Source organism: Juglans microcarpa x Juglans regia, chromosome 6D (genome assembly GCF_004785595.1).
Source record: "Juglans microcarpa x Juglans regia isolate MS1-56 chromosome 6D, Jm3101_v1.0, whole genome shotgun sequence".
Taxonomy (NCBI): domain Eukaryota; kingdom Viridiplantae; phylum Streptophyta; class Magnoliopsida; order Fagales; family Juglandaceae; genus Juglans; species Juglans microcarpa x Juglans regia.
The window spans coordinates 20,490,057-20,502,000 of NC_054604.1; the positions used below are offsets into that span (position 1 = coordinate 20,490,057).

Here is an 11,944-nt window from a genome sequence, read left to right on the forward strand (position 1 = left end):
CTGAAGTGGAGCCTCGACTTCATGCTTTTGAGGGATGCATTTTCTGAAGTGGAGCCTCGACTTTAGCTGGAAGAGTAACTAGACAAAACTTGACCAAGGGAGCCTCGAATCCATCACTTCACTTATATTGGACTGTGAAGCACCTCTATCCCAACTTTCTTTGATAATTTCTTCACATGTTTGCTCACCCACCCACATGGCCTCAAACTTAAAAAGTTTTTTGGCCTTAGTATGTTCCACTAATCTTTTCGTATCCACCCATATTGGAATATGATCCAAATTTGCAACTAAACCATGTGTAACACTAGCATTCGGGAATAGTTGCCACCAAGAGGAGTTGACTAAACATCTATCAAGCCTCTCACTCACACTCTGAATTCCTTCCCTATGATTACACCAAGTGAAAGGGTACACTCTATAGTCCAGATCTCGCAAGTCACATTCGTTCACCACGTCCCTAAAAGACTGAACTTGACTTTCTGGTCGAGGCCTACCTCCCTGTTTCTCATACTGATACATGATCTCGTTAAAATCACCGAAAACTAACCAAGGACTCCCCTAAGCTCAACACAGGTCCCTCATTAATTGCCAAGTTTGATGTCTCTTAGAAGCATTTGGATTACCATAAATTCCAGTCAAAAACCATGAGTTCAAATTATCATCTTTAACAACAGCATCAACATGAGAATTTGAATAATTAATAACAGATAAGTCAACATCTCTCCCCCATAAAATTGCCAAACCCCTTTTCTTCCGTTACACCTAATTGGTAAACAATTAGGAAAACCAAATTTGAACTTATAGGAGTCGAATTCACAGACCATAAGCTTTGTCTCCTGCAAGAACAGCACATCGGGCACTTTCCTCTTGATCAAATCACAAAGGGTACGAATGTCCCGTGGGTTCCCAAGCCCACGAGCATTCCAGCACATGATCCTCATAGTTCCCGGTGGTGCTAGACCCCCGCCACAGCCGATCAAACCGTTGAACCACCATCATCCTCGCTCGCAACTTACGAGAATGTGTTTCTTTTCTTTGCTGAAGCTCCATCGGAACCCTCACCAACTGCCCCTTTCCTATTTTGTGAGTGACCCCGATAAATTCTTTGAGATTGCAGAGGTCCCGTTGTTTTGTTCAGATTAGAAATTCGTTTCCATTTTCTGCTAGTCACACCATCAGGCCCCCACAAGCCTCGGGCCTCTTCTAAGCCTTCAGTTATATGATAAACCTCAAGCCCATCTTGCAAACCAATACTCTCAATCAAAGCTGATCCCTGCTTCTCAATGGGACTGTCCATCTGCTTCTTCGCAGCCCAATGTGGGCTTATAAACTCTTGAGGCATATCATCTGGCCCTGTCTCGGTTATTACTTTATATGCTTTCCCTTTTGCAAGAACATAAGGACATTAAGTTGCCTGAGAAACGGGACCAAAATCCTTCTCCGAGTCATGAACATTCTTCTTCTTGAGTCCTTCTCCGCAAAAGACGCTAGCTGCTTCCCCTTATTCTTTGTGATTCTTGCGTCAGTTACTGGTTGGATATCCAGTCCCTTATCACTTTTGAGATTCAAGCTACAAATATCTTCTTACCAATCATCTTCTGCTACCTCCCTCACCACCTTCCCCCTACCGTCGCCGAAGGAGAACTTGTACCAGTGGTGAATTTTTGTGGAAATAAGTCAGGACTCTCCATTTTATTGACTGTGTTACCACGATCTCCATAACCTGCAGCTCTTAACCAAGCTCCATAGGAAGTTCATCTGTGGTAGCAGACTGTGGTGAATTACCGAAGATACAATCCTTTTCTGCATGTCCCAGACGACCACATCAATAACAAACATTCGACAATCATTCGTACGAGAATCTAACCCAGAAAGACTTGCCAGTACCGATGTTAATTTTGGTGCCTCTTAACAGCGGATGCTGTACATCAACAGCCACTCGAACTCGCATGTACTCACCCCATGCAATTTCTCCCTCGTCCAGATCGACCTCCTCAACTCTACCAATTTTGTTTCCCACCAACCGGCCCACATACTCATTCCTAAGCATGAAAGGAAGGTCATGAAGACGAATCCAGAACAAAGCTTCTGTAAGATGGACCTGGTGAACCTGTTGCTCCTGATCAACTTCCTTCACCAGGAGAAGTTGCTTCTCGAACGACCACGGCCCCTCTTATCCCTCGTACCATCAAATTTTGCTAGAATCAACCCTGAGTTCAGGTCACAGAATTTTACGCGTATCGCAAGCCGCCAAACTTTCCGCATCGTGGCTTTGAAAATCTCTTTGTTATAATGCTTATCAGTAAGCAGTTTAAGAATCAAGCACTTACCCCACATAAAATTGCACTTTCGAGCTTTTCCGGCACTACCACCACCGCATCATTCTCTCGATCAGTCAAAGATAAGCGTTTATATAATTCATTCAGATTGTCCTCCATACATGAAGACTTTAGGAGAACCAAGCAAAACCATAAGAAAACTTCATACAGGCAGTACAGGAACGTAGAAACCCTAGAAAGGAAAAAGCGTAACCAAGGTTCGGATATCTTCTTCGCTTTGAGATCAAGACTTATATATACATTATAATTATACGAGCGTATAACCCGCGCAATGCACGGATTGTTGTGTATGAGGGAGAGAGATTTAGAGAGACCGGATTTAATAATGAAGAAATTCGAAAAGATTTAAAAGGCGGTTTATTTAACGAAACAATATAAAGGTTGAAATAGTGCCTTTAGGTGGAGACTTGAATTGATTTATATTTTTATATATAAGAAAAGAAATAAAACTTAAAAGTTACAACAGTTCATAATGAAACATTATCTTTAAAAGGATTATCGCTCCATAAATATAACACTTCAAGTTTAATGGGTAAAATGCCACAACGAAGTCATATGACTCCGCTTAAAATATAAAACGATATAAATGTTGAATTAATGCTTTTGGATGGAGTCTTGAATCGGTATATCTTTATATGTAAGAAATGAAATGAAACTTAAAAGTTATAATGGTTCATAATGAAATATTGATTTTAAAGGTTTACCGATTCATAAACATAACATTTCAAATTTAATAAGTAGAATATCTACTTTTATGGATAGAATACCATGTAGGAATTATATGACTCCGCTTTTATATATAGTAATAGATTGGTTACCTCATGTACTCATTTTTTTTTTCTTCGTACATTGCTGTGCATTATTCAAGATTTGATATTTAATTTTTTTTTCCTTCTAGTGATCCAATTTTTGTTTTAATCTCTTATGATTGAACGTCTGATTTTTTATTTTTTATTTTTTTAAGTTTCTGCAAGAATTTTGCATTATGTGGTTCTAAGATTTTTTTTTTTTTTTTGGTTAGAAGTTTGCATTGTTTCTTTTGAACTTTCTATTTATTAACTTTCTGATTTTTATCTTTTGTTTGGTTTTAGTTGATTGATCCACTGAGATTTTTTCTTTGTTTGGTTTTTGCATGAGGTTTGCAACGTTTGGGTTCACCTTGGACTTTTACTTTGAGGCTTGGCTTTTTCAAGTTTCTGAAATCTGTATTTATCATCAATGTTTTCTAATTTTAAGATGGGCTTTTAATTTTTTTTTTTTTTTTTTTCAATCAGTGTTATAGCTTTAATTTTTTTGAATCTGTAGTTATCAATTTCTTTATAATCCGGACTAATGAAAAGTTTGAATGATACTATGATTTTTTTTTTCTTTTAGTTTAAACAATGGGAGGTCTTATTGATGTTGTGCAACATTTTATCTTTTTAAATTTTCAATATGTGAATATTGAATTGAATTATTTCAGTTTATTTTATTTTTTATTTTTTTATAAACAAACTTTCATTAATAAAGAAGTCAATATATAGCAGCTTGATCAAACCAAAGACCATGATCTACAAAACCTAGGACAGATTCCCACCACATAATAATGTCATCAACATTCCAAGCAAAACGTGCCAAATTATGAGCTACCCTATTACCATCTCTATAAACATGTTAAACTTGCAAGTCTGGAAAATGCCTCATCAATTCCTTAGCATCCTTGATCAGATTACCATTTGGAGAGAAAGACTCTTGACTATCGTGTAATTCTTGAACCAAAGATAAGCAGTCTGTTTCTACCACAAGATTTGGAATACCGAGTGGTAGACAAAGCTGTAAACCTCTCAACACAACTATCAGTTCAATAGTAACAGGTGCATCCACTGCATCTTCAACTTTAATCGCAGCCATGACCACTTTGCCATTTTCATCTCTCAAGACCAAGCCAACACCAGCTTTCTTTCCATCTGCAAAAACAGCACCATCTACATTTAGTTTTAAGAAACTTGGTGGAGGTGGTTTCCATCTACAAATCTGTTGCCTCTCATTTGCACTAGAAGTCTTCAGTTGTATAAAAACTCTATGAAGGGATAGCGCATGCGCATGATTCACTGCTGCCATAGGTTCTATCACAATTTTCTCCATAACCATCTTGTTATGTCTGAACCATAAACTCCAACCAATCAGAAAAAACAAAGTAAAATCCTCCACACTTCCTCTTTCCATTACAAACATAACAATTTCCATGAAAATTGGATTGTGTTGTACTGACTGCAACAAAGGGAGAAAATGCTGCCATAAACTTCTAATCCGAGGGCAAGATAGAATGGCATGTTCCACATCCTCTCCATTCGACTGGCAGAAACAACAAGCATTAGCCACATCAATATTTTTATTTCTCAGGTTATTAAGAGTTGGTAGGATATTTTTACAGGCTCCCATGCAAAGATTTTAATTTTTCTTGGAACGTTCATTTGCCATATACCCTTCCATATCCTCTTCTCAGCCATAAGAGATGAACTCTCTCAACTAACACCATTACTCAAATTTTCAATGAGACGGTACGCGCTCTTCACAGTAAAGTTCCCATTCGATTCTTCATTCCAAATCCACTTATCCATATAATCATTCCCTGACAATCTAATCTGTAGAATCTGGTCTGCCACATTTGGATTGAAGAGAGATCCAACTTCACTTATCTTCCACATTTTTGTAATTTGGTCAATAAGAGTATCTACTGTTTCATCCTATTGTGTATCAGTAACTAAAATTCCATCTAAAGCTGGTTGTAACATCTATGGCCCGGCACCCAAAAATCCTTCCATATTTTTATACACTCCCCGGTCCCAACTCTCCACCGGCAACCTGCCCATAGCCATTTTTTAGTTTCAAATATCCCTCTCCAAGCATAAGAAGGATTATGGCCTAGCCTAGCTTGGAAGAAAGAAACTTGTGGAAAATATTTGGCCTTGTAAGTTTTTTGGAGCAAAGAACCAGTATTATGCAAAATCCTACACCCTTGTTTTGCTAGCAAGGCCATATTGAAAGATTGTAAATTCTTGAAACTCATTCCACCTCTAAATTTGGACAGGCACAACCTTTGCCAACTCATCCAGTGCACTTTCCTCTCTTCTTCCTTTTGCCCCTACCAGAATCTAGCCATGATCCTCTCCAGATCTCGACACAACCCTACCGGTAATTTGAAACAACTCATGACATAAGTAGGGATGGATAATGCTACTGCTTTAATAAGAACCTCTCGCACTCCTTGAGATAATAATTTACCTTTCCAACTTTGCAATTTAATCCAAACTTTCCTTTTAATATCCTCAAATGCTCTAGTTTTCGATCTCACCACTAGGTTTGGCAAACCTAGATACTTATCATATTGCTGAAAAGACCTGACACCCCACAAAGCAAGAAGCTCTCGCTGTCTCATCTCAATAACATTTTTAGAAAACACTATAGCAATCTTTGTTTTGCTCACCAGCTGACCAGAGGCTAACTCATACTGATCTAGTAAAGTCGGAATGTGTGAAGTTGTCTGAAGATCAGCTTTGCAGAAAATAAGACTATCATCTGCAAAGAGAAGATAATTTACACTTGGAGCCCCTCTACAAACTTTATGCCTCTCACTACATTTCTTCTCTCAGCATCCGTCAACAAGGCAATAAGTCCCTCAGTGCAAAAGAGAAAAAGGTAAGGGGATAATGGGTCCCCTTGCCTAATGCCTCTAGTAGAAGTGATGTGCCCTAGAGACTCACCATTCACCAAGATGGAAAAATAAACTATTTTAACACAATCCATAATCAAGTTGACAAAAGAAACATCAAATCCCAACTTCAACATAATTTTTTCTAAGAACATCCACTCCACCCGATCATATACTTTACTCATATCCAATTTGAGGGACATATAACCTTTTTGACCAATTATTTTCTGCCTCAGATAATGGATCATCTCATGTGCCACCAATACATTATCAATAATTAGTCTACCCCCACAAAAGCATATTGTGTCTCAGATATAACAGCAGATAGCAAGCTTTTCAATCTATTAACTATCACTTTTGCAGCTAGCTTATACACAACATTACAAAGGCTTATGGGTCGGAAATCATATACTAGCTCACAATTATGCTTTTATGGAATTAAGCAAACTAAAGTATGATTGAGGTCTTTTGGAATCCTTCCCGAATTTAGAGAATACAGCGCAGCTTGAGTTACAGAATGTCCAACAATATGCCAATATTTCTAGAAAAAGAGTGGAGACATACCGTCAAGTCCGGGAGCCTTGGTTGGGTGCATTTTTTGAAGAGCCATCTTCACCTCCTCGGCTACATAAGGCTTTGTGAGCTACTGGTTCATATCTGCTGTTATTCTCCTCTCCACAAAGTCTAAAACACCATTTTGTCCACTCTACCCAGATGTCAAAAAGAGTTGCTAGAAAAATTCAACAATCAGATCATTCCTTTGTGTTCCTTCTACCCAATCACCTTGCTCATTTCTGAGACCTTTTATCCAGTTTCTCTTCCTTTGCATATTAGCTTGAGAGTGAAAGAAACGAGTATTTTGGTCCCCTTAATGTAACCATTGCACTCGAGAGCGTTGTCACCACATCACTTCCTTCCTCTCAAGCCATAATTGCATATCCTCTCGAGCTTTAGATAAACCCACAGGATCAGATTGTTCACCATCTTTAGCTAGGATGCTCTCAAGGTTATGTCTAGCAGCATCAACGTCTTTTTTTATGTGTCCAAAAGAAGTTTTGTTCCACAAAGCCAACTGCTCACCACACCCTTTAATGAGTCTCATTACTCCCTCCATATTATGACTAACGCCATTATCAGTCTTCCAAACATTCTCAATAATCTCAGCACATTTTTTCTCCCCTACCCACATTGCTTCGAATCTAAATTCTTTTTTTTTTCTTCTCGCCACAAACAGGCCTTCAGGTTCCAACCAAATGGGTAAGTGGTCAGAGTGTGTAGCCACACCATGTTTCACCACCCCTTGTGGAAATAAGCCAAAAAAGCTACTATTAACTAGAAAACGATCAAGTCTCTCACTGATTGCACCATCGCCATCCCTCCTATTCGACCAAGTAAACTTAGGTCCATGAAAACCTATGTCACGCAAGGAACAATCTGACAACACATCCCTAAACACCTCCATTTGATTCTCAGGCCTTAACCTTCCTCCCCGCTTTTCATTCAACTGTAGAATTTCATTGAAATCCCCCCCCCCCAATCCAAGGCCTATCATCAAGAGTACTTAAATTACGAATTAGGTCTCAGGTCACAAATCTACTAGCAATATGGGGGCTCCCATAGATACTCGTAAACCTCCATTCACAAATATCATCTTCCTTAACAATAACATCAATGTGATTTTGGGAAAAAAGATTTTAAACGGACCAAAAAATTCTCTTTCCAAAGCAACGCCAATCCCCCACTCTTCCCTACGCAATCGATAGTAAGACAAGAAGTAAAGCCCAATTTGTACTTACATAATTCCATGGTTCGAGTCTTCACTTTGTCTCCTGAAGAAACACCATCGCGGGATCTTCTCTCGTGATCAAATCAAGCAATGCACGAATTCCCTGTGGGTTCCCAAGCCCACGGGAATTCCAACACAATGTTTTCATGGTTGTCGGCAGGGCTGAGATCCAGCCTCTACTGATAGATCAATTCGAACTTCATGTAACTGCTCCACCTCGCTAGCCCCCAGAACCACCAGCTTCTGTCTCTTTCCCCCCTTTGAAGGAGACTCATTTTCAGATGATACTGCTTTTCGTTTTGTGGTATGAGCCCTGTTCGACGAAGACGACTGACTCTTACCCTCAACAGAGGATGCACTTTCTTCTTTAAGCAAAGGCCCTCCTTTTTGAAGACGTTCGTCTTTGTTGTAGTCACCTGGGCCTCATTCAGCATAAGCCCCTCAATCACTAAGTCTTGTGGGCCTGAAACGTTCAAGCCCACATCCACCGAAGAAGAATAATGCGAAGATTGAATAACTGATTTAGGCTTCGGGTAAAACACTAGAGGGATCTCCTATGGACCTGGAAACTCCCTTGATTCGCATCCTATCCCTTTCAATAATCTGTCTCCATCGCACCCTATCCCAGATTTGAATCCACCCCCAACGGCCTCCACAACATGCTCCATAACTTCCGTTTGCATGACACGTAATGACTCAGGATTACCCTTTTCAGCTGGTGGAGTATTTTTCGTCATAATCTCCTCATGCAAAAACTCATCCCTTCGGTTATCCCCTGACTTGGGGCACTCCTCCGGTGACGACTAACGACGGCCATTAGTACCATAGCCAAGCTTCCATGCCTAGCTCCCCATAGCCATTGTCCATAAGGAAAAGGTGTGTTCGCTTCATCAAAATCTTTCGCTTGTTCATAGTCACAGTACGCATGCTCAAGCCTCCAACAAATATAACAAAAGTCTGGTAAACGCTCGTATGAGAACCGCACCCAGTAGGGTAGTCTAGAACCAATACAAAGTTTCTTCCCTCTCAACAGAGGTTTCGTAATGTCAATGCATACTCGAATCCGCATAAATTCACCCCAAGCAATCTCTCCATCTAGCAGGTCAATGTCTTCCACTAAACCCAATGATTTCCCAATGATCTTTCCAACTTCTTGCAGCCAAGGGTAAATCATGCACCCTGACCCAGAAAGATGCCATCATTAACTATAGTTGCTTTACCTATTGGAATCCATCAAAATCCTTTACTAGTACCAGGTTTTTATCAAATGTCCACGAGCCATCACGAACAACACGTTCCTTATCACATACGTCTTCAAAATCTACAATGATGAACTTAGAGTCCAATTCCTGCAGTTTTAACCCTCTCACAGGGCGCCACACTCTTCTAAGCATTTGCTTAAAAGCCCCCTGATTGTAGTTACGTAAAGTAAGTAGTTGCACAATCAAACATCTTTCGCCTCTTGCTACAATGTTACTAACCAAATCGGCACTAACAAGGACTGTTTCTTGTTCCGATTCTGTCAACGATAGCTTTCCATGAAGCTCGTCTAACTCCTCCGCCATACTGAATCAAGAAAAGAAAACCAAACCCTACACTAGATGACAGGATCGAAAAAACAAAAGCTCTACACGTAGGAGACGAGAGAGGAGATTATTAAAGTTCATTATTTTTTAGTTTGCATATAATTAAAAAAAATTGTAAATAATGTTATTTGGTAAAATATCCGTTATTAGCGTTGTTAACATCAGAAGAGGTGTTTTCTTCTTCTTCTTCTTGTATGGTTTTATTGAAGACAGACGTGCCAGTCAGTCTTTACTCAGTACAAACGAAAACTATATGTATCCGCCGGCTTTTAACCAATGAATCCCCTTAAAAAAAAAAAATAGTGAATCCATTCACGAATTAAATCGGCCGCCCCTTTCGTCAAAACCGCCCCCACCCTCTTTTGTGTTTTTCACTTTTTCTATCTCAAATGAAGCTCAAATGCATTGCAAATAAATCCCAAACCCAAATGCACCCCATTTTACTCTCAATTCAACCCGCTCTCTTATTCCCTCCCCACTCCTCAACCTCCACGCCTTCACCATCTTATGTCTCTCTCTAAAGCTCAAAGCTCATCTTACTCTCTTACATCTCTCTCTCTGCAAAAACCGAAAGACCCCTTTGGCCCTATTCATGGAATGACAGATTATCCGATAACACTGTCGATGAATCTATGGACGTCCGACGACAACCCATCGGTTATAGAGTCTTTCATGAGCTCGGATCTCTCGTTCCGGCCCACGCCTCCTCCCCCTCCTCCTCAGGCTCAGCAACTGCAACCTCAATCCTCCACTTCCATGTCAGCCGACCCCACAAAGGCCCTCCCGCAATCCCAGCCCTCCGTGGCGCTCTTCAACAAGGAGACCCTCCAGCAGCACCTCCAAGCGCTCATCGAGGGTGCTCGTGAGACCTGGACCTACGCCATCTTCTGGCAGTCCTCTTACGACTATTCCGGCGCATCCATCTTGGACTGGGGCGACGGCTACTACAAGGATGCCGATGACGATGACAAGTCAAAAGGCAAGGCCAAGACGACGTCGTCTGCGGCAGAGCAAGAACACCACAATAAGGTGCTCCGCGAGCTCAATTCTCTGATCTCAGACTCCGCCGCATCCGCCGCGACGATTCTGTCAACAAAGAGGTCACCGACACCGAATGGTTCTTCCTTCGTCAACGGCGGCGGCCTTGCGGGCCAGGCTTTTTCCAATTCGAATCTAGTCTGGGTAGCTGGAGCGGACCGCCTGATCGACTCGCCGTGCAAACGTGCCCGTCAAGGGCAAGTATTCGGGCTCCAGACCATGGTGTGCATACCCTCGGTAAATGGCGTCGTGGAGTTGGGCACCAAGTAGTTGATTTTACATAGCTCCGATCTGATGAATAGAGTTCTCTTCAATTTCGACTGTCATGGTGCTAGCAACGGCAAGGGAAAACTTAGATCTAAAATGTGAAGATGAACTGAAGTGGACTTACGGAAGTGAAGTGCTGAAGTGTGAGCATTGAAGTGTTGAAGTGTTTTGGTTCGTAGTGGGATGTTGTTGAAGAGGAAGAGACGATGTCGTGTGGGTTAAAGAGATATGTTGCCGTTTGAAGCTAAGAGAAATAAAAATACTGGGTGTTTATTTTAGTTGAAGCATTGCGTTTTTGGCATTGAAGCTGTGCGTTTTGGTTTGGTCTGTCATTTTAGTACTATTGCTTTTCATTGTTATTGTATCGTTATTTCTCTTTTCTGTTATGAAAGATGCTGTCAGTATTGTACTGGGTATAAGGGAGAGCAGAAAGGACGTTGAGAGGAATCATCTGGAATATTTGTAGCTTGAAGTATTTTCTTGTATAGAGGTTGATCCTTCCTCGAAGAAGGACCTCTATCAATGAATGGTGTGGCTCTACTGCTTTTTATCGAACAGCTTGTGCTCATCCATTTACTCTCACACGCAACCTGCATCCTCATCCATTTGTCATCCTGCATACAACCAACCCGCAATGAAGAAGATATGTAGCAAGGTCTTAACATTGGTATCAAGAGACAATCGATCCTATTCATTTTAGAAATTCAATCCTACACAAACAAATACACCCATTACCAACCAAACAGATCCTCTTCATCCCAGAAATTCAATCCTACCCAAATAGATTCATCCCATTTTCATCCAAACAAATCTCATCACTACCATGGCTGAGAATACCAGATCCTAGATGCCTTACAAACTCAAGTAGAACAACACCATCAGGAATTTATTAAAGTAAAAGCAGATATCAGGGAGCTCAAAACTGATGTCCAATAAATGAAAGATATGTTACGGACCCTTGTAAACCAACAGCACCATTCACCTCCTCCTCCACCTTGTAACCATAAAGCCAACCTTGAAATGGAGAACCATGACGCAAGAAGATTCAACAACAGAGGAGTTAAGCTTGACTTCCCTCATTTCCAAAGAATTAATCCTGTTGCATGGCTTTTTAAAGCCAACCACTACTTCGAGTTCCACCAAACGCCACTGCCTCAATGATTCTTAATGGCTTCCTACCATATGGAAGGAGATGCCCTGGTATGGTTCCAAAATGTTGTAGATGGAGGGTTATGTC

General features: G+C 40.7%; 1 protein-coding gene across 1 annotated transcript; it reads left to right on the plus strand.

Moving 5' to 3' along the window:
• Positions 1–10,026: 10,026 nt before the first annotated feature.
• On the plus strand, positions 10,027–10,710 carry LOC121235451 (transcription factor MYC2-like). The gene has a single exon (XM_041131798.1). It carries the CDS (start codon positions 10,027–10,029, stop codon positions 10,708–10,710), a length of 684 nt encoding a protein of 227 aa, XP_040987732.1.
• Positions 10,711–11,944: the final 1,234 nt, after the last annotated feature.

Bases quoted from the DNA above. Each gene is read 5' to 3' on its own strand.
- LOC121235451 (XM_041131798.1), top strand. From the start codon at position 10,027: ATGAATCTATGGACGTCCGACGACAACCCATCGGTTATAGAGTCTTTC.